The 23,999-nt window shown below is 54.2% G+C and overlaps 1 protein-coding gene across 2 annotated transcripts in view; it reads right to left on the bottom strand.

The window, feature by feature from the left end:
* ARHGAP26 (Rho GTPase activating protein 26) overlaps positions 1-23,999 on the bottom strand; it is a 106,957-nt gene that overhangs the window by 59,805 nt on the left and 23,153 nt on the right. For both annotated transcript variants that reach the window (XM_053956944.1, XM_053956945.1), the window contains exons 6-11: positions 23,815-23,925; positions 23,472-23,576; positions 22,735-22,864; positions 22,345-22,445; positions 19,544-19,638; positions 12,673-12,751 (exon numbers count right to left, since the gene is read on the bottom strand). In XM_053956944.1, coding sequence (XP_053812919.1) covers positions 12,673-12,751; positions 19,544-19,638; positions 22,345-22,445; positions 22,735-22,864; positions 23,472-23,576; positions 23,815-23,925 — 621 coding nt within the window. The remainder of the gene's footprint in view (positions 1-12,672; positions 12,752-19,543; positions 19,639-22,344; positions 22,446-22,734; positions 22,865-23,471; positions 23,577-23,814; positions 23,926-23,999) is intronic.

The following is a 23,999-nucleotide window of genomic DNA, read 5'->3' as shown; positions in this document are numbered from 1 at the left end:
AGTCAGTTCATGGACCAACCTCCCCCCGGGAAAGGGTGCAGAATTTTACAGAGGTTCTTGCTATTCCCCACACCACACACATGGCACCGAGCCCAGGACTGCAGCAGCTCTGTCCCAGGAGAGATGGGCTGGGAGCACCTTGGAAAAGCTCTCTGAACCCTCTTCCACACAACTGCCGAGTGCTGGGTTTGATTTCCCCCTGCCCTCACCCTCTCTCTCAGATGTTTTTGCACCATTCCCATGCCCAGGCTGGCTGTGGCTGCCTCACACACACAGCTGTGGGCCAGGGGAACACAAAGGGACAGCACAGTGCCACCTCCCAGGGTGACAGCATCCAACACACAGCTCGTGGGAGCTCTGCTGGGGACAGGCAGGCAGGAGCTCTGCAGACACACACATCGCCCAGCACCAGGCCAGACAATAAAACACCATCAAATGAGTGCATTTCGATGCCCACACACTGTTTTTTCCTGTTGTTAACACACTCTGGAGCAAACAGCCCTAAACCCAGAGAGTTTCTCGTGAAATCAAAAACTTCTTTCACTTCCCAGTATTAGTCACTGACAAAGGGTGGGAAATCAGAGGGAAGAAACATTGCTGGGAGGTGAAGGGCCTGTGGGCCATGGACACGTGTGAGAACAGGCTGGGTTATAAAACTCCCAGAATTGGGACTAGTGACTAACGTGGAGACAAATCCCTGCCCTGCAGCACTGCCATGCTTTAACATCTCGCTCTCACTAATTATTCCCACTTGATTGTATTTCCAGAGCCAAAATATTCTCCCAGGCAGTTTCAGAAGTGATGTGTATAGAAAAAATATATATTAGGATAGTAAAAAACGTACAGACTTTGATAGCTTGTATTTAGTTTTCCAAACTCCTACTGTTGATGGTCAAATATCCTGAACAAAACCAGATTGTATAATTTTTTTTTAGCAGAAGCTACTGCTGCTTCATTCCTGCAGGATAATTGCTGTTTGGAAGCTTAAAGAAGGCCTTTACAAGCTATTATTGAAAAATTCCAAGATGCATCTGCAAGTAATCCAGAAAGATAAATTTTATGAGAGCAGTAACAACTCATGACTACTTTGACACTTGCACTATGCTCAATTATGAACTTGATATTTAAGATAATTCATCAAAGAACCAGTTATTTCCTTTGCTGAGACATTTCACCAAATACATGCTATGTTTTGCAGAGGAAATGGTTTTATAGGGATGATTAAGAGCTCTAAGATGTTTGAGGGTGTGGTAGAGGAGCACACAGCCCAGGAGGCAGCTCCCTGCTCCCCTGGAGCCACAGGGATGAGCCCAGGGATGAGCTGGGGGTCACTCACTCACACCCAGTGTTTGCTCCTGGATCGATGTCCCAAACTGCTCATGGACCAAAGCCTGGGCAGAAGCAGCAATGCAGGTGCTGCACCTGCTCCTGCCCCCTCAAAATTCAGCCCTGCCACTACCACACACCCGACACTGGGGCTGTGCACCATGCAAACATCAGCTGTGGATTTCCCTAATCAGAAATCCTTTGAAAGACACCATCTGGAGACTAAAATACTCCTACAGCCACCAAGAGCCACCACCCAGAGCCTGAAACACCCCTCAGGCACCATCCAGAGCCTAAAACAGTCCTACAGCCACTCTTCATCATCTGATGCACTTCCTGCTTGTGCACTGATAAATCAAGAAGAATTCAATCCATCAGTTTTCCAACCTAACCCAAGAATTCAACCCATCAAATCAAGAAGAATTCAACCCATCAGTTTTCCAACCTAACCCAAGAATTCAACCCATCAAATCAAGAATTCAACCCATCAGTTTTCCAACCTAACCCAAGAATTCAACCCATCAAATCAAGAAGAATTCAACCCATCAGTTTTCCAACCTAACCCAAGAATTCAACCCATCAAATCAAGAATTCAACCCATCAGTTTTCCAACCTAACCCAAGAATTCAACCCATCAAATCAAGAAGAATTCAACCCATCAGTTTTCCAACCTGATCCTAAACAAACTGCAAAGAGCAAATGGGTATGTGAGTGGTTCGGGATGACACTGGACTGTGGGAAAAGAAAAGGAAAAGGAAGTATGAGGGTTGGAAGGGGAACTACAAAAAGATGATGTTGAGAAATTTCATTTTTATTTCCTCATTTCAGGGGTCATGCTGTTGCCCATGGTGCTCATTAACCTCCACAAGACATGGGCTATGATTTCCTATGGCACTTGCTTCATTTTAAGCTTCATTCACTTTCCTTTAAAGTTGAAAATCCAAAACAGCCCAACCTAAGCTGCATCCCTTGGAGGCTGCAGTGTTTAGCACAGTTCCCAAAATCCTTCCAATTCCAACACTGGCGTGAAATTCTGCCTGATGGCTAAAATCTAGAGGGAAGGATTTTCCAGCTGCTCAGAGGAAAGAGGGGTTTAAGGAAAGCACTGGAGACCAGGAGGCCAGCAGCTCTGGTTTGCAGAGAGGGGGATTTCGACTCCATGCCCTGGCGTGGAAGATTCCACCTCCCACTCCCTTCACTGGTGCTGGTGCTTCCCATCAAGCCAGACTTTCCATTTGGACTCTCAGAACGGGCCAGTCCTGCCAGAGTTCCCTGGTCTCCCTGGGGGAGCAGGGTGTTTGCAAGGTCCAGAGCAATGGGAGGAAATGCTGCAGTGTTATGCAATTTCCTTGTGATTCATATTCAGAAATCCTCAAAACAGCCAGGAATGAGTCTTTCAACTTTCAGCTCAAGAGATGCACAAGCCTAACGGGTAATGGCTTTCCCTCAGACCTGGTAGCCCAAGTGGCTTCCCAGCCACGCTGGAACAGTCTGGGGAGCCATGGGCAGGAGGAGCACAGACATCCCACATGAGTGTTTTGCAACCCTTTTAGAAGGGCAAATGGGCTGGAGAGCAGAGCTCCAGCTGGAGTGCGGCCACCCCGACTGACTCAGCTGCTGCTGGGTGTCTGCAGCACCCCGAGCACCCCGGAGCTCACAGCCCGAGCAGGGAAAGCTGGGGATCCCACACGTCCCTCTCCACACCTCAACTGCCCTGCAACAGAACCTGCAAGTCTCTCCTCTTGATGCCTTCCTCACTGGGGCACCAGGGATGTGCCTGATCGTGTCCCCAGAGTCCCCAGCAGGGCCCTCCACGGGCACAGGGATGGCCAGAGCAGGGCTGGAGCTCTGGCACCCAGAGAGCCCCCAGAGATGGCACTGAGGCAGGGGGGGCACCCTGAATCCTGTCCCTGCAGCAACAGGGAAGGGTCAGAGGAAGAATGGAGAGAAGGAAGGAGAGAAGAGGGAGGTGGACCCTCCGGACCTGCCCCTGAGCTCGGCACTGCGGAGCTGCTTCACGGCCCTGCAGCAGCACCCCAGCAAAGCTCATGTACAAAAAGCCTATTTCCTTGTTAAAAGCAGGACACCTGGCAACCTTGATGAAATCAGCCCTTGTTCCTGGCTCTGCCTTATCAGCCCTGTTCTATTTCTGTCTGAGAGCCAGGTTTTCGTACTACAAGCAGGATTTTCAGAGCTAGACTACACTGTGTTGTGGTTAGAAATAACCTTCCCTGCTCTGAGAGCCAGAAGGATATAGATAGGAGTATGATCTCTCCCAGCCCACATCCCTGCAAACCTCTCTGCAGCAGGAGGGGAGGGAAAATTATGCCTTACTTCCCCAAGTGGAGAACTTGGCAGGGCAGCAGAAACCCACTGTGAAATGCTGGTTTATGTCATGCAGACGAAGCTGTTCATTTGGAAGAGGGTGGCCAGGGACCCTGGCAGCTCCTTCCTTCCTTCCTTCCTTTCCTCCCAACCTACTGTTCATCGCAGTCAGTCATCTCCCACCTGGTGTCCCCCTTTCTCTCTCCTGCTCCTTCCTTCCAACATAAATTTCAGCTTCAAACTTATACCCAAACTTATAGCCTGATCGAAAGACAGAAAAGAAAAATCTATCAAAAATGAAGCGTCTGGGGGGCTTAGAATCCCCTACATGGGTCTTGCTCTTCTGTCTCTCGGAGCTGAGCTAAAGGATGGTTCTAATTAAAAACAAGCCCACATTTTATTACAAGTGCAGGCATTCCCAAGGGCCTCTGGAGCCGAGGCCAGCCGGGCTCCCCGCCAGCCAGCTGGGCTGCTTAGCTCAGCGCAGTTATATAACTGTGTTTGTCACCCAAGGAAACAATCACCTGGGTCAGAACGAGGGAAAAAAATCACCTGGGTCAAACTGTCAGCTTCCCATGGCTCACTCTGAACAGGGAATGCAGCAGCAGCCACTCTGGGGGGTGTGTGGGAGCGAGGGGAGCAGAGCGTGTCACATACGCAGCAGCCTCGGAATAACACAGCTAAAGGTCAACTGCTCCAACAAAATGCATTTCTGGAATAACTAAAGCGCCTAAAGTTTCCCAGAGCAGCATTTTTAAGCGGGTCCAGCGAAGGAGACATGTTGGGATCACTTAAATAACTGATTAAAAGTGAAAACTTCTACTGCTCTAAGCTTCCTCCAAGTTTTCTAGGATGCTTGAGCAACAACTTGCACATCCTCCTCCAGCAGCTCTGCCTGGAGCCCGGCCAGCCCCAGCCAGCACACACGCCCTTCCTCCTCCCAACGTCTGCTGACGAACACGGGCTCTCAACACATCAAAACCGGCCTAATTTTAAATGGCAGTGTCATCTTTATTTTTAAAATAACTGTAATGCAGCCGTGCCTGGCGCTCCTCCTCTGTGAAAGAGCTTTGACACTGCCCGGGTGCTCCGAACAAGGGTGGTGGCTTCGTGCCAGGACTGGCTCAGTCACCACTGCCTGGAGCTTTAAGGACTGGGACATCCCCGAGGTGAGACCCCTTTCAATCCCCCATTTGCACCTGGGGACACGTGTGGGGCTCTGAGGAAAGCAGCAGAAAGGGGACACAGTCCCATCCTGAGAGACTTCTCTAAGCCCAGGGTGGCTGCAGAAGTTTCTTGGACCAATCCTGGGATGCTGCACAAGGTTCTTTCCTGGACCTGGGAGCCAGCCCAGTGGGGGACTCCTGATGTCCCTTTCCAAAACTGCAGCAGAATGTTTATCCCTCTCCAGACAGGACCTGAAATTCCACAACACTCCTAACCTCCCTGGGAAACCCTCAGCCCTGCCTGTACCCCACCCCAGGGGCTGCCAACACTCCCCCACCACCATTTCCACCATCCAACAAGCACTGGTTGTGAGACAGCGTGGGACACATCCACCCTGCCATGGCCTGAGCCTGCAGCCTGCCTGCTCCTGATCCTAATCCTGATCCCAGTCCTGCTCCTGACCCCAATCCTGCTGCTGATTCCAATCCTGCTCCTGATCCCAATCCTGCTCCTGATCCCATACCTGCTCCTGACCCCAATCCTGCTGCTGGATCCCAATCCTGCTGCTGATCCCAATCCTGCTCCTGATCCCAATCCTGCTCCTGATCCCATACCTGCTCCTGACCCCAATCCTGCTCCTGATTCCAATCCTGCTCCTGATCCCAGTCCTGCTCCTGATCCCAGTCCTGCTCCTGACCCCAATCCTGCTGCTGATCCCAATCCTGCTCCTGACCCCAGTCCTGCTCCTGATCCCAGTCCTGCTCCCAGTCCTGCTCCCAGTCCTGCTCCTGATCCTGCAGAGCCCAGCTCCACACACAGATCTGCCAGGAATGACAAAACGAGGGTGAACACAGAAATAAAATTATCAAAACAGCAGAGTCCAAAGACCTTCTTCTGGGGCTGCAGCTGGGAGAAGAAAAACCCCGGGGTGAGGGAAGGTGGTGGGGCTGCAGCAGGACAGTAAATCACTGCTTAAAACCAAATGTAAGACCCAATAAAGGAGGAAATAATGGAAGAGGCTGGCTTTGCGAGTCATCGTAGCATGAACCATTTACTTTAATTTTTAATTTAAAGTAGGAAACAATGCTCTAATAGCCTATTTAAAATGGCAGGGAAATTTGTTCTCCCAACACGGAGCTATTCCCTGAATTTCTACATGTTTGTTGAATTGCCTGCTCAAATAACTCGAAGCAGAGGTGATAAAGAGAGGAAAGGAAAGTGAGTATGCTCTCTTTGATCTGTCACTCCAGCTGAGCCTCTGTGCCCCCCTGCTGAGGCTGCCAGCATGGCTGAAGGGTGGACAGCAAGTTCCCACCAAACCACGACACGAAATCTCTGGATGCAAGCACCCTGCTCCCTGCCCTGAGGCTGGTTCACCTCTCTGGGCCCAGGCTCACAAACAAGTTGCTGCAAGCAGCTGCTCCATCCTGTTCCACATCTGTGCTGCAATCCAGGTTCCATTATCCCCATTGCCCAGGCACCCCACAGACCCATCCCACCCCCTGAGCACCGCACTCACCCTCAGCCTGAACCCAAAACCCAAGAACACACCTGCAGCAGAGCTGGTGGCTGTCCCACATAGGAGACGTGTGTTGTGCCACGTCCTGTGGACCAGGAGCCACAGCCACATCCCCAGCCCTGACCCCCTGTGAGCTCCTCTCGGGGGTATCAGCAGTGACATCACACAGAAGGAGATAAGTGGCTGCCACCGGGTCCCCAGCAGAGGCAACATCTCCCAAAGGGAGAACAAAACTCTCCCAAAGGCTCCCCACTGGTGTCCTGGGACCAGCCACCCCAGTGTGCAGGCAAAGCCAAACTCTCGTGGCCAATTTCTGCAGCACAGGCCCCAGGGAAGAGCAAGGAATGCATTACACAAACAGCGAGGCATTCACACCAGAGACAGGAGCACTGCTCTGCTCCTGGACACCCCCGACAGCACAGCTGGAACAAGGGGTCACAGACCTGCCAGAACTGGGTGGGACAGCACTTGTAGGTGTGTAAAAGCAATCCAGAGGGCTCTTTGCTCTTTTTAAAATCATCTATAATGCTTCTCTTAAGTATTTTTCTCTGAAACAGCTCCTTAAGCAGAGCACAAACCCCGGCAGCCGCAGTGACTCCAGCTGGGCGAGCCGGCAGCCACTGAAGCAGCAGTTGCTGGAACCAGGAATAAAAGCTTGAAGTCAGGGCTTAAGACCTCACTGGCTTAAGTTCTTTAGAAGCAAAATAAAAGCTTACAAACTCCATGTAAAGTTACTGCTATTACAGGCTTAAAGGGTTACCAAACAGGAGAGGGGGAATGAGGGAGCAGCGGCAAGAGCACGCGATCCCAGAACTAGCATGGAACATGACATGGACCATGCTTCTCTGAGGATCCTCTGCTACTACCTTGCCCCCAAAAAGGACAAAAAAAAATTGGGGCAATAATCTTGAGCTGTGGGGTGCAAAAAAAAATGCCAAGCAGGGGCTCCCCTGGGCCAGTTTTGTTCCCAGTGGGACTCACCATCACCACGGCTCCCCGCCTGCGGGGTGGCACCGATGCCCCCAGAGCATGGAGAGGCTGAGCACCAGTTCAGGGAAAGTTCACTGGGTTGTCTGGGCTGGGGAACAGAGTAGAGGCAAAGAGAAGCAGCAAACAATAGAAACTTAGACATTAGGAGTGAGCAGAGTGGGGGAAAAAATGTTCTGTTCAGTAAAGAGAGAGACAGGGAGATGGAGAAGCAGCAACAGGAATGACTCAGGTCATAGAGAACAACAAAAGAAATCTGCTATAAGCAAACAAACCCAGGCAGGATGAAGGCCATGAAAAACTGCAAGACAGAGCACACACAAAAAAAACATATTTTCCAGAAAGCTGACAAAAACACGTCTGTGGGATTGAGAGCATAATCAAAGTTCAGCATGAAAAAGGCTGTGAGGGAAGACACAGGAGAGGCAGGCACGGAGCAGACCCTGGGAGAGCAGAGCAGAGAACACGGGGATGGCTCCGGCACTCGCCCACAGGCTCCCTGTGCAGAGAGCCCAGGCCACAGACACCATCTGTGCTCAAAGATGCTCTGGGTGAGGCTTCTTCTACCACCTCTGACAACTGAGATGGAATGAACTCACATGATAAAGCAGATCTGCAGCTCCAGTGAGCCCCAGGGCAGTACAAGGGGTTGGGAAGGTGAGCAGTGGGTGCCTGTCCATCCCCCTGCAGACACGCTGGGACTGAAGTCCTTCAAGTGAATTTATTTTTTGAATGAGCCAAAATAACAGGAATGCCGAGTTTGAAAGCACTGGAGTGAGTTCAAGAGACAGCGTTTCCACTGGGAAATAAATCTCTCACCATTTCGTATAATTAGGCAAGGAAAATGAAAAACAATTTCTGAAAGAATTCCCAGAAGCAACATCCAAGGAGGAGGTGAGAGGTGTGCTGGGCAGGAATGTGGGGCTGGGCTCTGCTGTCACTGCCACACGAACCTGGGGGCATCTCCAGCAGCAGGGCTGGAGGAGCTCCAGGCCCACGGACAGATGTGCCACCAGGAGCACTGGCACAGGAGCAGGGCTCGGCCAGCTCCAGAGGCACATCCACGGCCAGAGCAGCCGTGTGCAGGAGCCATGAGGGGACACACCGCAGGAGGGGGAGGCAGAGGAACAGGAGGAACAGGGGAGGGAGAGAGGAGGGAGAGAGGAGGGAGAGAAGAGGGAGAGAAGAGGGAGAGAAGAGGGAGAGAAGAGGGAGAGAAGAGGGAGAGAAGAGGAAGAGAGGAGGAAAAGAGGAGGAAAAGAGGAGGAAAAGAGGAGGAAAAGAGGAGGAACAGGAGGAACAGAGGAGGGAGAGAGGAGGGAGAGAGGAGGGAGAGAGGAGGGAGAGAAGAGGGAGAGAAGAGGGAGAGAAGAGGGAGAGAGGAGGAAAAGAGGAGGAACAGAGGAGGAACAGAGGAGGAACAGAGGAGGAACAGCGGAGGAAGAGAGGAGGAAGAGAGGAGGAAAAGAGGAGGAACAGAGGAGGAACAGAGGAGGTTTGGGGCTGTGCTGGGTCTGGGGACACAGCAGGAGGTGAGCGCTGTCCCCGCTCCGAGCAGCACCAGCAGCCCGTGGGTGCGGGCAGGGCTCACCCCGCTGCCCAGAGCCCGGGGTGCTGTGCCACCCTTGGGGCGCTGTGCCACCCCCGCGTTGCTGTGTCACCCCCGGGGCACTGTGCCACCCTTGGGGCGCTGTGCCACCCCCGGGGTGCTGTGCCACCCTTGGGGTGCTGTGCCACCCCCGGGGCGCTGTGCCACCCTTGGGGCGCTGTGCCACCCCCGCGTTGCTGTGCCACCCCCGGGGTGCTGTGCCACCCTTGGGGCGCTGTGCCACCCCCGGGGTGCTGTGCCACCCCCGGGGCACAGGGGCCATGAGTGGCCGGTCTCAGCCGCCATCTAGTGGGGAGCGGCCGCGGCTCCGGGCTGGCAGCGGGTCCGGCAGCGCTGGGGGAAAAGCCCTCCCAGCCCGTGGAGTCCAACGTGTGCCCGATGCCCACCGTGTCCCCAGCCCAGAGCACCGAGTGCCACCTCCAGCCCTTCCTTGGACACTCCAGGGATGCGGATCCAACCCTCCCTGGGCAGTTCCAGGGCCTGAGCACCCTTTCCATGGGGAAATTCCTGCTGCTGCCCACCCTGAGCCTGCCCTGGCCCAGCCTGAGGCCGTTCCCTCTCCTCCTGTCCCTGTCCCCTGGGAGCAGAGCCTGACCCCCCCCGGCTGTCCCCTCCTGTCAGGAGCTGTGCAGAGCCAGAAGGGCCCCCCTGACCCTCCTCCTCCTCCTCCTCCACACTCATTCACCACAACCTTACCTAAATGCTTACCTTGTTCTTTGCCACAAGACACAGCCTAATTTGTGCCTCTCCTAAACCCGCAGCCAAGCACAGCCACCATCAGCCAACACAGCTTTTATTCCTGACTCAGGTTCCAAGGAAGTTTCAGAATCGCTCTGGCCTCCACCACATACATTTGCAAACTGCGTTAGCAGAGCAGAAAATCCATAAGAAACTGATCCTGAGTATCTTAACAAAACCAAACACCACTGCTCCGTCATGGAGTTAGCAGTTTCTCCTGTTTCCAGCCTCTGCAACATGGAAGAAAATCCAAAGTCAACACGGGGGCTTTATCCAAATGAGTAACAAGTGGTAAGAGTTAACGGCGTGATGAGGGCTGTCTGGAGGCTGCTCTGACTGTGAGACACAGCGTAAATCTCCTCAAGTTGTGACAAATGTCTTGGCTAATGCAGCCACATTCTATGTTTAAATCTCACTAAGATGTAATTTGACATTTGGGTTTACTTTTTTCATTATAATTAAGAAACGAACTCCAGTCCGCGCTAATCTCTCCAGAGCCTGAATTTGCACATGGAATTACCATCCCCACCGTGCCAATCCTTCCCCACACTCTACAGTCAAATCAAAGGAAAACCAGACATTCTTTCCAGTAGGGTTCTTTGGTTACAGAAATACAGTCAAAGCATAGGGTGGATATTTCTATGAGTCCAAAGGTTAAACCCTCATCTCTTGCTCAAGGAAATCCCTGCGGAATAGGTAACACAAAAATAACACGCTGCACCCCGGTGTTGTAAGATAAGAACCCTAACAGAACAGCCCACAGCAGTATTTTTGATGGATGGAGGAGGATAACTGAGGACAAGGAGCTGCCTCATGTGTCAACACACTCCACCTTCAGCAGCAAAGTGTCTCTTGGATCCCTTTCCATGCAGGCGGCATTCCCATCGCTCCCACTCCGCACCTGAAGGGCAGTGTAAGCCATTAGCAATTAAGTGCCACAAAGTATTGCATTAATGCACAGCCACAGCCCCTGACGTGCTGGATGAGCCAGCTGCCCTCACCTCAGCTGATGGGCACAACAGGGGAGAAGGGCAGCACGCAGGCAGCACCACCACCTGTGCGGTTTTGAGGGCGTTCTCATGATTCTGGAACAGGATAATCCAGGCAGTCCTGTCCTGGTTGCTCCACGGAACCTTTGGTATGCACAGCTCTCTGCAAGCACCCAAGACCTGTGTCTGCACCTCTGCAGGCTGGCTCTGCTCCTGTGCTGCACCCTGGTACCATCAGCAGCTCGTGCACTGCTTTCCTGCAGCTGACTGGCTTTGCCAGCCCTGCCACAGCAGCTCCCAGTCTGCTGGTGGGCAGTGGGAGGCAGGTGAGCAGGCTGGAGGAGCACAAGACTCCATTCAGACTAGGAGCAACAATGCACATTTTGTTTCTGTAGAAATGGTGCCACCAGAATTGAGGCAGGGGTTTCTTTAGGAGGGGTCAAGACAGCTGGAGAGGCACCCTGGCTGCGCCAGGGGTCAAGAGCCAAGGGTGGAGGAGCAGGCTGGTTCTCCCAAACAAAGGCCTCTTTTCAACAGGTGATAGAAAAAGGGAGCAGAGGCTGTCACAGAACCAGAGAATCATGGAATGGTTTAAACTGGAAAGGCCCTTAAATCTCATCCAGTCCTACCCCCTGCCCTGTCCAGCGTGGATCTGGACCAGGGATGGGGCAACCACAGCTTCTCTGGGCGGGTGTAAATTGAAACGAGAGAGGTTCAGCCTTGGGGTCAGGAGGCCAGGGAAGCAGCTGGGCTGGAGCCCAGGCAGGCTGTGCCCTCTCCTCCCTCGGATGCTCTCAGCTCTGACCAGTAACACCCCGAGGAACCTGCTCTGAGCAGGAGGTTGGACCAGAAACCTCCTGAGCTCCCGTCCTACCTGAATTACCTGATAGATCTACGACTCCAGGCTGGGTCCTGGCTGCAATCCACCACGCAATCCTTTCCCTGAAATGCAGGGCAGCGCCTCCCACACGCAGCCTCCTGATCTCCCAGCTGCTGAACGCTCCAAAACAAGCGCTTGACCAAGTCCAGCGCTCGCGGAACAGCCTCGTGTGTCCAGGCCTCACCTGGCTTCAATGAACACTTTTCCTGACAAACAAGAACCTTTCCATGGATCTGGGGGGGGATCTGCTCAAACCAGGACCAGTCTGTGGGAGCAGGCTGGGCTGGGATAGGACACCCTGCTCCCTGCATGGACTCTGCTCTGACTGCCAGAGCCTGGCTCGAGCCCAGCACGCGGACACCCACTCCAAAGCCACACGGGCTGCCACAGAACAGCCCTGGCCGCTCTGGCTCTCCACATGGCTTCCTTTCACAGCCCAAAACGCTGTTGGCCATGAGCAGGCACAGAGGGCACAGACTGCCTTGGCTGCTCGGCGGTGCCGTAGGTGCCACGGGAGAGTCACCACGCGAAGCTGGGATGGGCCACACCGTGACCCCAGCACCCCCGAGGGACCCGCTCACAACCGGCCAACGCTGCTCAAGCTGGCAGCGAGGCTTGCAAATGCATTCCAAAATAAAAACTAACAACAAGGAGTTTTCTGCAGGCCTCCAGAATCCCTTCCAGAGGTGAGGAAGCCTTTGGCACAGCAGGAGCAAACACGGGGAACGGGGGCCACACTCCTCCGCTCACACGAAATGTACAATTCTCTACCAGACCCAGAAACGGCTGCCAAGGAGCCGCAGGACTCCAAAAGCCCTGGAAATCTACAACGTATTTTCTTCCACTGCTCTTTTTGCCATGTTTTCCTTTCAGCACGGCAGAGCAGCATGTTTGTGCTGGCCAAGCCTACCCTCCTCCTCTCCACCGCACCTCCGAGCGATCCAAGCACGGGAGATACAGTATTACCTCAAATATTTAACCAAGGGATTAAAGGACTCTCTTGGCAGGAGGCAGGAGCTGCCCCACGGATACAGCTCCCTCGCCGGCTGGCGCGCGCTGCGTGACGGCGAGCGCTCTGCCCCGGGCTGCCGAGAGCTCGCCACGGTTCCCTCTGCCCAAAATTCCTGCTCACCGGCTCCCGGCCGTCCATCGCCTCCATCCACAGCCGCCGGTCCTCCTCCGAAAGCGCCTGCATGGTGATGACACCCGGCCTGCCAACAGAAAGGGGACGCCGTCAGTGAAAGATGGATTTTTCGTGAGAGGAAAAGGAAGGAGGACAAGCTCCTTCCTAGCCAAGCCTCAGCACAAGGAGGACAAAAGCCACGGACATCCCTGCAGGTCCTGACCAGGATCAGCAAGCGAGCAGAGGGCATCTCCAACAATCAACACACCTTTCCAGTGGTTTTGTGCAAGAGCTGGGTGCCAAATTCCTCCTCTGGCCCTTGGCCAGCCAGCTCACCTGCACTGTGTTAAGCACACCCAAGCAACGGCAGGAGAAGGCAAGGAAGGTAAGGAAGGAAGGTAACCAAGCGAGCAGGAGCCTCACACATCCCAGCCCCCCGTGTCTCACCAGCACCCCAAGCTCCAGGCTCACGGGGACCTTCCACTGTGCAAAGCATTTCATCCCCAAGACATCTGTGCCCTCATGGCTGTGCCTGTTCCTGTCCTTACCCTGCTGTAAGACACAGCAGTGGCAGTGACACGATGCTGGCCCGTGTCCCCCTCCAGCAGCCTCACAGGGGGAGCAGTGCAGGAGACCCGGGGTGCCCCAGGGTGCTGCTCCTGCCCCCAGCACTGTCACACTTACCACAGCCCTGAGCTGCCCTGTCAGTCCAGCCTCCAACTCACAGCCCTGGGGCTGCTCATTTACTGCAATGAGAAGGGGAAAGGACAGGCCTGGGTGCTGCACACACAGCACAGGAGCAGGGGACAGCAGTGGCACCACCCTTGCCCGAGGGCCAACGCCACTTCCAGGCTCCTCAGTGGAGGCTGAGTCCACTCCTGGACCACTCTTCCATGCAAGGAGTCACACCTCCATTACCTGCTCTGCTGAGCGTGACCAGCAGGGTGAGGATGGATTTGACAAGACAGAGTGTCTGCACAGCCTCAGGTGTGGGGGGTGCGGGGACACGGGGGGGCGGGAGCTGCGATCAGGGGTCGGCATCTCACTGCGCCACGCTTGGCTGTGAGCTGCCAGGACTTCCATCTGCCATGCCGGCCCATCCTGCAGCCTGGATCCCACCACACGCCGCCTGCTCCTCGCCAGCCTTGTGCCCTTGGGCCGGGTCTGCAGCTCCCCGGGGTGGCCGCATCCCCCCAGCGCTGCCCCCGGGCTCAGGCAGACAGCCAGACCTGTCCGCGTGTCTGCCGCTCCCTCCCCGGCCCTTCCCAGACACAGCAGCAGAGCAGATTCCCTGGCAACAGGGACACGCGGCGGGGCTGCTGTGCTCTCTGCCCGTGGGGGTTTCAAACCCTGATGTGACAGCTGAGAGCCTGGGATGCTGCTCTTCCCAGCCCAGCAGAGCGGGGGCTCTGGAAGGGCACAGGAGCCAGGAGCGCTGCAGGGCACAGGGAGGGAGGGAAGGGAAGGGGATTAAACCTCGGGAGCTGCCAACCACCTGCAGAGTGTTCCACTGAGCACGTAGGCTCTGTTCAGCACTCAGCCCCCAAAACCTGATAAAGCCTGGGGAGAGGGGTGATTTCTAACTTGAACTTTCCCAAGCTGGAAAACGTGAGCTGCACCAACACCCTGCAGATGCCCTTTGGTCCTTGATAAGAGCCTTTAAGAAAATTAAACTTTAACAGGGGCTCTCAAAAGGTGGGCTTGGCCCCTCTGCTGCTGCTCTGTGGCACGCACAGGCCAGGAACTGAGGATTAACCCTTCTCCCCAGCTCCACTCCCCATCCAACCAGCCCGGCTTTCAGCACACACACGGCAGCTCAGCACTGTCCCACCAGTGGAAGCTGTGCCCAGGTCCAAAAACCAGACATAATGTGCTTGATCTCTGCTAATCCCATTGGTGAGTCAGTCAATACTCACCAGCTTAGTGGTTTGGAAGTTTATTCACTTCGGAGGGAAGAGGAAACCACTTAACCATCGCCCCATCTGAGAGGGAAAACGCTCCACATCCAACAGCAAATATGTTCAAAACACTGCACAAAGCTCCTTGTTGTGCAGGTACCAAGTGACTCAAGAGCAGTCCCTGGTACCTGGTGAGCTGCAGTGGCCACTTTAGCCAGGGCTTAGGCCTGACTTTAAGCCAAGCTGCTGCTGAAGGCACAGACACCTCAGTCAGAAAGCCCTGGAAGGGCTCTAGCTCAGCTGGGGACACACAGGAAAGGAAATACTGGGATTTCTGTCTCTTCAGCCAAGGCATTAGAACAGAGAAATTTAAACCCTCCATTCATGGTGTGCTGGGCACTGGACTCCCAGCAGAGCAGGGTCCCAGAGTGGCAGTGCTGGTATCTGGAGTGCCAGCTTCCCTCAGCACAGGGCAAAGAGGTGATAACAGCAAAATGTTTGTTCTGCCTCTGAGCAGATAACAACTCCTCGGGCTTCACTTCAAAGTCAAACTCCTTTAACAGCATGAGGGGAGGGGCTGTGAAACTGAATCAAACCCAATTTCCATTGCAAATAGCCCTGCATTTCCTCCCCCAGTGTTTATTTGCCAGGGCACCCATTGCATCACTTTCCTGAGCAGAACCATCTTCCTGGCTGTGATAAATTTAAAATGCACCCACACATTACGCCTCATTCATTATGGATGTGGCCGATGCCCACGGGGTTCCATGTGCTCACAGCCAGGTCGGATGGATCAGCCTCCTGCTGGAAACACTGCCTGCCAACAGCACCATCCCCAGCGAGCCTCCTCAGGACCAACCCCTTCCACAGCCATGGCAAAAACCCTGCTCTGATGTCCTTTCAAAAACCCTGCTCTGATGTCCTTTCAAAAACCCCGCTCTGACGTCCTTTCCCAAAAGATTAACAAAACAGATCTGTCCCCCTCACCCAACAAACGACCCCTGGGGTCATTTGAATGCTGGGGTCACTTAAACAGGTAATTGTTTGTAAGGATAACATACAGTAAATACAGATTTTGGTGTGGGGCAGCTCCCACCTCCTCCCAACGCACAGGATGCACCTGGACCCGCGTGGAGCCAGCCCCAGCTGTGCCATCAGGGCAGCAGGACACCCTCCTGGAACCTGAGCTCTTGTGGCAAACGACATCAAGGACCTCCTGGTTCACTCCTAGGTGCTGCATTCCAAGTTTCCACCTGCAGGCACCAAACCCCTTTGCCTTTTTCTGGGACACAAGGAGGGGAAGGGATATTTTGGGATCAGAAGAAATCCATTTCTAAACTGAGTGAGTGTAGGAGGGTGAGACAAGAGCAGAACATGGCAAACACTTAATAAGAAAGAATATTTTCAATATGCTATAATCTAAAAATGGAAGATTTTCCCCTGTGAGACCACACAGGAAATTTGAATTTTCTCAATATCTCAGCTTTTGTGACAAATGGCCTGGCCTTAAGGAGATGTGACTAAGCACACTGAGAAAATGAGAAACTGCAATAGCTTTTCCTTCTTCCAGGAAAACAAACAAATAAGGAAAGCAATAGAAAGAGATAAGAACTTCCAACTGCTGTAGCAGCTTATCACAGCGAGACAATCTAAACTGCTGATGAAAACACACAAGAGTGCATTAATAACAGGGGCTGAGCTGGGCTGAGTGCACAGAGATGTTCCCAGTCCTGAGCAGAGCAGTGCAGCCCTGGCAGGACCCCACGGCCATGGGCCAGGCACCAGCAGCCAGATGTGGCCCCAAAACGCTGGGCAGCAAAGATGGAATTAAGGGGGGGACTGCCCCTGAACTCAGAAAGTCGGGGTGCCCACGCAGAGCTCAGAGCACCACCAGTACAGCCACCAGGGCTCGGGGCCACCGTGGCCACCAAGGGGAAGGAGCCTCGTGCCTCGCTGTGACAAGCCATCCCTCACCCCCCTGCGACACCCCCCGAGGCTTTGTTGTAAAGGTCGCTGGAAAGGTGACACCGGCAGAGGAACAGGGACAGGCTGCACTGCACTGAGGCGCTGCGGGCACGGGGACAGCGCAGGGCTGGGGGCACGGGGGAGCAGGGGACAGCTCCTGCCCCTGCCAGAGCCCTGCATCTGTCAAGTGCATCCCCAGAGCAAGGCCAGCAGCCCTCCTGGGGAAAACCATCTGCTCAGGGCAGCACTTGGCAGGTGCCTGGCAGCCCTCCCACCCCCGTGCCAACCACCCAGCCACTGCGCCACTTCTTTCAGGAATTTCTGCATGGAAAGGGCGGTCGGGCACTGGAAGGGGCTGCCCAGGCAGGTTTGGAGTGCCCATCCCTGGAGGTGTCCAAGGAAGGACTCTGGGCTGGGGACAAGGTGGGGATCAGGCACAGCTTGGACTCGGTGGTGCTGGGGGTCTTTTCCCACCTCAGTGGCTCTGGGGTTCTGGCTCTACAGTTCCACCGTGCCCAGGTGTGGTGCCAGTCGCTCTGGGGGCAGCCAGGCAGAGCCTAGGGCAGTGGTGGTACCTGCAGAGTTCACTGCTCTGGTGACACACCAAGAGGCCAAACCCAGCATTTGAAAAGCTCCTGCTCCCCTAAAAGCCAGCTGGCACTCAGAAGCAGTTTGCTTCTGGCCCAGAGCAATGACCTACATTATCCTAAATGACAAAGCTTTTGTCATCAGTCAAATGAGATACTCCTCCTCCCCAGACTCATTTTATAAGACACTGGCTGACATCCCCGTTCACCTTGTTTACAAACCTGATTTAATGTGCAGAGACTACAAACCAGTTTAGTTAATGAAAAAAGAGCATTAGCAGTAAAACACAGTATCCATCACACTGGGGGTGTATTTCAGCCAGACCCTAGAACACCATTCTGGGGTTAATTTTGCTGTAACAGCACAATACAATACTTCTAACTGGCTACATTGAACACGAGAGTTGCTTGTAAATGCCAAGGCCAGGTTGGATGGGGGCTGGAGCAAGCTGCTCTAGTGGAAAGTGTCCCTGCCCCTGGCAGGGGGCGGAATGAGATGAGTTTTGAGGTCCAACAGAAACTATTCTGGGATTCTGTGACAAGGAGGCAATGCTGTAATAACAGACCAGGCTCCAGATTTTCAGCTTGGTTGTGCTGAATCATCTTTACAGGAGAAAAATCCACTTCTTTTTTTTTTTTTTTCCCCACCTAGGAAGGAACAGCTCTTGGCTGGTGCTATTTAGGGTGTTACTGCTGAGCTCCAGCCCTGCAGCCCGTGCTCGTCTGAGCTCCCCAAGTGCAAGGCTGACAAAAGCCCGTTCCTGTGCAGTGTGAAGCAGCAGCCGAGGCTGCCACCTCCAGGCTGTCTGAGAGCTGTAGGACAGCCCAAGCCCCCAGAGCTGGCAGGGTGAGGAGGTGAGGAGGTGCTGGAGGTGATCTCCAGCACACCCTGCCACTGACAGCGGGACCTGGTGGTGCCCAGATCTACCCCAGGAAGAGGGAGACAGGCTGGGCACATCACAGCCTCTTTCAGCCCTGGCTAAACTTGTTGTTTCCTCTTCCTCTTAAGTTTATCTTGGGAATAGCCAATATTTTAGACATCTAATGACAAATTCTGATACCAAGAGAATGCAGAGCTGCCTGTATATTGGGAAAAACAACCTTTTCCTTCAGTTGTGTCCTCCTCTCCTGCTCTCTCGGGCAAATCCATGCAGCAGGAATGTGTACATGAAAGGAGAAATTCCTCAGGTTTCCCTTCCTGTGCTACTCCACTGCCATGATTTACATGGAGCATGCAGATTTCTGGAGCAGCTCCTGATCCCATGCCTGGCAGGCTCCAAACATTAAGGGAAGCTTCAGCTGCCTCTGAACACGCTGAAGAAAATTACTGTGGCTCCATTCTCCTTCTCCCACTTTTTAGTTTGATTTTCACATTATAAAAAAATATCTTCAGGGCACAGCAAAAAAAAAAAAAAAAAAAAATTCCTGTGTCAGCAGAAATACTGCAGCTTTCTGGAGAAAAGCACAGCTCCAGAGAGTGGGAGGCAGCCCCAGGTTATCTCCTGCCTCAGCCAACACAGGCAGAGCTCCATCACCCTCACCCCTCCCTGCCACGGGCTGGCACCGAAACGCTGCCCAAGCACAGCCTGGACAGGGAGAGGCACCAGGGGTTCTTCCAGCATTATTCAACACCCAGGTTTTAATGAACTTGGGTTTTTCTGAGACTTGCAGGGAATTCCTGCAGAGCTGGACAGGCACACAACTGGGAGAACACTCCGAGTGCCTTTGCAGCAGGCTTTTGTGAACCATGTGAACTTGTGCAGCGAGGGAGACCCGAGGCAGTGACTAATTCCTCTTGGAACAGCAACACCAGCCTGGCTTTCCTGTTTATATGTGTAAACCATGCATGATGCTAGCTGATATGGTAACAGCTCTCACTCCTGGGTGCCAGAGATTGAATCCACACATACCTCAGGTCCAGCTGCTGTGCGATAAGTCACAGCAGAAGTGTTTTCCTTCTTCAGGAAAAAGGAGTGGAAGTGCCTGGAGGCACGAGCCAGAGTCAATTATCACCCACCCATGATGAACCAGCACCAGCCAGTCCAGCAGAAAGCTGACACTATTTCAACACATAGCCAGTGCTGGAAAGAGGCAGCACATCCCTCCCAGAACAGCCACAGAGCACCTTTTCCAGGCTGGCAACCACTCAGCCTTGCGTGGCCAGAGGCTGCAGAAGTGCTAAAGCACCCTTCAAGTCACAGAGACTTGAGTCAGAGAGACTTGTAAACCAAAGCACTGACTCAATACGCAGAGAGCACCTGGCTGGGAAAGGTGTGATTCCATGGACTAATGCTTCCCACTCACAGGGGGTGTGACTAACGGAGAGAAACACGGGAACTGCGCAGGAACCGTCCCAAAGCCAAGGGCAGGAGCACAGCCCTTCCCTCCACACGGTCAGCACAGCCCCAGGAGCTTCCTGGCAGCACTCACCGATCCACAGCCTCCACATCAAAGCAGAACCTCTTCTCAATGGAGTCTGTTTTCCGCCGTGTGCAGGATTTCAGGGTGACAGCTTCATCCTCCCCCTGAGAAGAGACAAAATCACAGCTGAGCCTGAGAGCAACCAACAGCCACAGGCCTGTCCCCAGCTGTCAATGAGCAGGTTCAAACCCAGGGGGATCTGGCAACATCACCCTGCTAAAAATACCTATTTATATCTCTGACAGGAGGACTTGTCTTCTTACCCTTATTTAGTCCAAAACCTTTCATGAGGAGCCTTCCCTTGAGGATGTCTACAATTCAATCTGTGCATAAAGCACCTCACAACCCATTCTTCATGTGGGCAGGTACTGCTGGACCACAACTTTTGGGCAAAACCAGCTTTATTTTCCATTGCTGAACAACACTCCCTAGACCTGCTGGCAGTTTGCACTCCACGCTGCGTTTTTGGCAGCACTGTGCACACGAGGACTCTTAACAGGAGCAAACACGTCTTAAAATGTTTATTATGTAACAAATCAGTGACAAAACCATTCTGCCACCCAGAGAATGCCTCTCTGCATCCAAGCTGTACTGGGTTTCCAGAGGGCTGAGCAGAGACCCAGCAGGATCTGTGAGCACTGCTGTCCTCTGCTGGAGGGAATCCTGCCTCAGCCCCTGCCAGCACAGACACTTCTCCTGCAACTGTGAAATTCCACTGATGACTTAAGAGAAAATGAATTCTGAAGGAGTTCCTGGAGACAGACACTTTTTTGGGCCCTCTGTGCTGTTCCTGATGACACCTTGGCTGACCACCCTGTTCCCTGACATCACCATTTTTCCAGGAAACATATTTAGAATCACTTAGGTTGGAAAAGACCTCAAAGATCACAGAGTCTGAAAGTTGCCCAGAACAGCCAAGCCCACCACTAATCCATGTCCTCACGTGCCACAACTACACATCCATTAAATCCCCCCAGGGAGGGTGACTCCCTGGTTCTTATCCATGAACTCCTCCCCACTGCCACCACCATTCAGCTCCTGACAACCAAAACACCCTAAATTTTACTGAGTCCTACCCATCCCACCGTGCTGGCAGCAGTTTTCCTGCTGCACTCTGGCTCCCAGCCCCTCCTGCTTGTTGCCCATGTTGCAGGCACTGCTGCAGATGCTCTTCTCTTGGGACTCTGAGCCTGCCCCAAAAAAGCCCTAACCTGACTGTTCTCATGTGCTTCCATGGGTTCTGACCCACCAAGAACTCTCCTGTCCCAGACAAGGGACCCAGCACAGACCCAGGAGGACAGAAGAGCTCCTGCAGGGCTGGTCCCTGGGTCTGGCAGTGGCCTGCCCCTGGTGCCCCCAGCCTGGCCCACTGCCAGCACAAGGCTGCTCCCACTCTGCCCAGCTCCCTGCCCAGAATTCAGGGAATGCCCCTGCTCCAAAGCCACCAATACCCAGCTCTGGCCACAGCCCAAGGTCACGAGGGGCTGATGCCACCAATGACCCAGGAGTGATGGGTCTCCTCATGCAGCACCTCAGCACCTGTTCCAGCCAGACCCCAGAATTCCCAGCAGGGCAGCCCCAAGCCCCCGGGCTGCTCCATGCTCAGATGGCCATGGTGGTCACCACTGACAGACCCTGGAGCCCAGCCAGAGCTGCCCCAGCACGGGCAGCACCTCATGCCAGGCTGGTGCCAGCCACAAGTGCAAGCACAGCCCAGGAGAGGGGCTCCAGCCTAGCCCTGGAGAGGGGCTCAGGCTGCTGCCAGCAGCTCCCACAGCCCTGGGTGCTGGGAGAGCCCTGAAATGGGAAGGGACCAGATGAAACACAGTACAGCCACTGATGATTACAGGGCTGGGATATGTTAATGCTGAGCTATAATGAAGATGCTCCAAGGCAAGAGGAAATTAATTTTAGAAGCTTCCCTGCCCACAGCTGGCTCCCCATGCCAGCAGGAAGCCGTGTGGGAGCCTGTCCAGCTGCCCCAGGCACTCCCCAGCAAGGGGATTGTGTTTGCAAACTGTCCCAGCTGGGAACACTGTGGAGGGGTCTATTGTTCCTGCTGTACAGAGGAGCAAAGCCAGCCCTGGATACAGCCCTGGGAGCACTGGGACACAGCATGTGCTGGCTCCCCACAGCCCACCCCCACTGCTCCCCCTGCTCTTCACACCCCCTCGGGCCCAGGGGAGCTCCAGGCTCTCCTGTGGCTCTGTCCAAAACAAAACAACTTCACTGGCTGAGTCATAGGATCATCAGAGACTCACTCAGAGTGGTTTGGGAAGAAAGGGCACTTAGAGCTCATCTTGTTCCACTCTGCCATGGGCAAGGACACTTCCACTCGACCAGCTTGCTCCAAACCCCATCCAAGCTGGCCTTGGACAAGTCACAGGCATTGCAGAAGGAGCAAAATGATGAACAGGTTCTCTTGTCTGTGCCTTGGAGCAGGAATGAGGGCCTGGGGAGCAGGCACCCATGGAGCCGGAGGGTGGTGGGTGCTCGTGGCTGGCAAAGATCTGTGGGCTCTGGGGGTTTCCTGTCTTTTCTTTCATTCCCTGTGTGGCAGCCACTCAGCCTGGAATGAATGTGACCCACTTCACTGCCTTTGTGTCACCTTGCCAAAAAGGTGACACAGTTTGATCCCCAGGAGAGCCTGCAGCCAGCAGTGCCACGTGCTCCCTGGCAGGACACACTCCTGCTCCCAGGCAGCACTCACTCACCCCTTTTCCTGCTGCTCCCAGCACTCACTCACCCCTTTTCCTGCTGCTCCCAGCACTCACTCACCCCTTTTCCTGCTGCTCCCAGCACTCACTCACCCCTTTTCCTCCTGACTTCTGGTCAAAGGGCACCATGGTGATGCGCTTGGATTCCCTCTGGTAGGTGCAGTAATGCTTCACCCAGGAAGTCCCAAAGTGACCTGCAGAGCAAACACAGGGCTCGTGCCCAGAACAGTTTCAAAGCCCTCCCATTAGAACCCTCTATGTTTAACCATCCTGTCACACACACCAGGCTGCTGTACCTAACAGACCTTCCTGAGGCACTGGCAGTGATCCTCCCTGGCTGCCACATTCCCACTGAATGCCCCACTCATGGGCCAATCCCTGTCTTCCAGGGACTCTGCCTCTGCTGAATCAGCCTTCGTGCCCCTGTCCTGGCAAGCCCCTTCCCCAGGCTGCCACCCCCCCATTCCCCAGCCCAACACCTACGCTTCTCCTGCACGTAGAGATACCCCTCCATGGTGTAAGGGCTGATGTTTTTGTGCTCGTGGGGATTCTCCTTCATCTTCTTCATCAAAGCTTCAACCTCTGACCTGGTTCCTTCAAAGCGATTTCTTGTCTGCAAATTAAAACAGGGATGTCTTCTCCAGTGCAGGGACCCGTGCCTGGCTCTGCAGCACGTGGGGTGGGGCTGGGTCCCTACAGCCCTGTGGGAAATGGGACTGGGGAGCCCAGGGGCAGCCACAGGGCAGGGTTGCTTCCTGGGCCCGGATTTAAGCTAAAGCAAAAAATACTACAACAATTGGCAAGACTTTCCAGAACTTTAAGGGGTCTTACAAAAAGAGGGAGAGTGATTTTTGACGTGGGTCAATAGTGATAGGACAAGGGATATGGATTTAAACTAACAGTGGAGTGTTTTGGATTGGATATTAGGAGAGGATTCTTCCCTGGCAGGGTGGGCAGGCCCTGGCAGAGGTGCCCAGAGCAGCTGTGGCTGCCCCTGGATCCCTGGCAGTGCCCAAGGCCAGGTTGAATAGGGCTTGGAGCACCTGGGACAGTGGAAGGTGTCCCTGCCATGGCAGGGGTGGAATGAGATGAGCTTCAAGGTCCCTTCCAACCCAAACTGGTGTGGGATTCTGTGATTAAAATACACCAGAAGGTGAGGTGGCTCTGGAGACACTGCCAGCGATGGGCACAGGGCACAGGGACACCCTGGGCACACTCACATTCTGGATGCTGATTGTCAGCTCTGTCTTGAAATCACTGAAGTCCTTTGCAAGCTCGTAGCCGTGGTGGTAGAATGTGAACAGCCCCTGCAGAAAGGCCAGCAGCTGCATTGGGAAAAAGCAGATGGAGATGGTCAGTAGAGACCCAGAGCCACCAGTGCTGAGGGGAGGAGGCCCTGCAGCCCCCCGGGGTGGAGGGGCTCCCTGGTGGGCCCTCTGTGAGAGGGGCTGTGGGGTGAGGCTGGACCCCCCTGGCCCCTGCACTGCCAGGGCTCCCCATGACCCCGTTTCACCACACCACCCCCGTTCTGTGCAGGCTGAGCCAGACTGAGAGCTCACTTACAGGTTCCACAAACTCAAACATCTTCCTCTCCTGGACCTCCTGCACCTTGAAGACATATTCCAAGGAGACTTCGTAGAAGTGCTGCCGAACCAGGTCCACCTGGCTGTCTGCCTGCAGAGGGGTTGGAGAGGAAAACAGCTCAGGAACGACCAGAGCACACCTGGCTCTGATGGGAACAGCCCCAA

This window comes from Vidua chalybeata, chromosome 15, assembly GCF_026979565.1.
Source record: "Vidua chalybeata isolate OUT-0048 chromosome 15, bVidCha1 merged haplotype, whole genome shotgun sequence".
NCBI classification, from domain to species: Eukaryota; Metazoa; Chordata; class Aves; order Passeriformes; family Viduidae; genus Vidua; species Vidua chalybeata.
The sequence above is the reverse complement of the archived record's forward strand: the minus strand, read 5'-3'. Positions and strand labels throughout refer to the sequence as shown.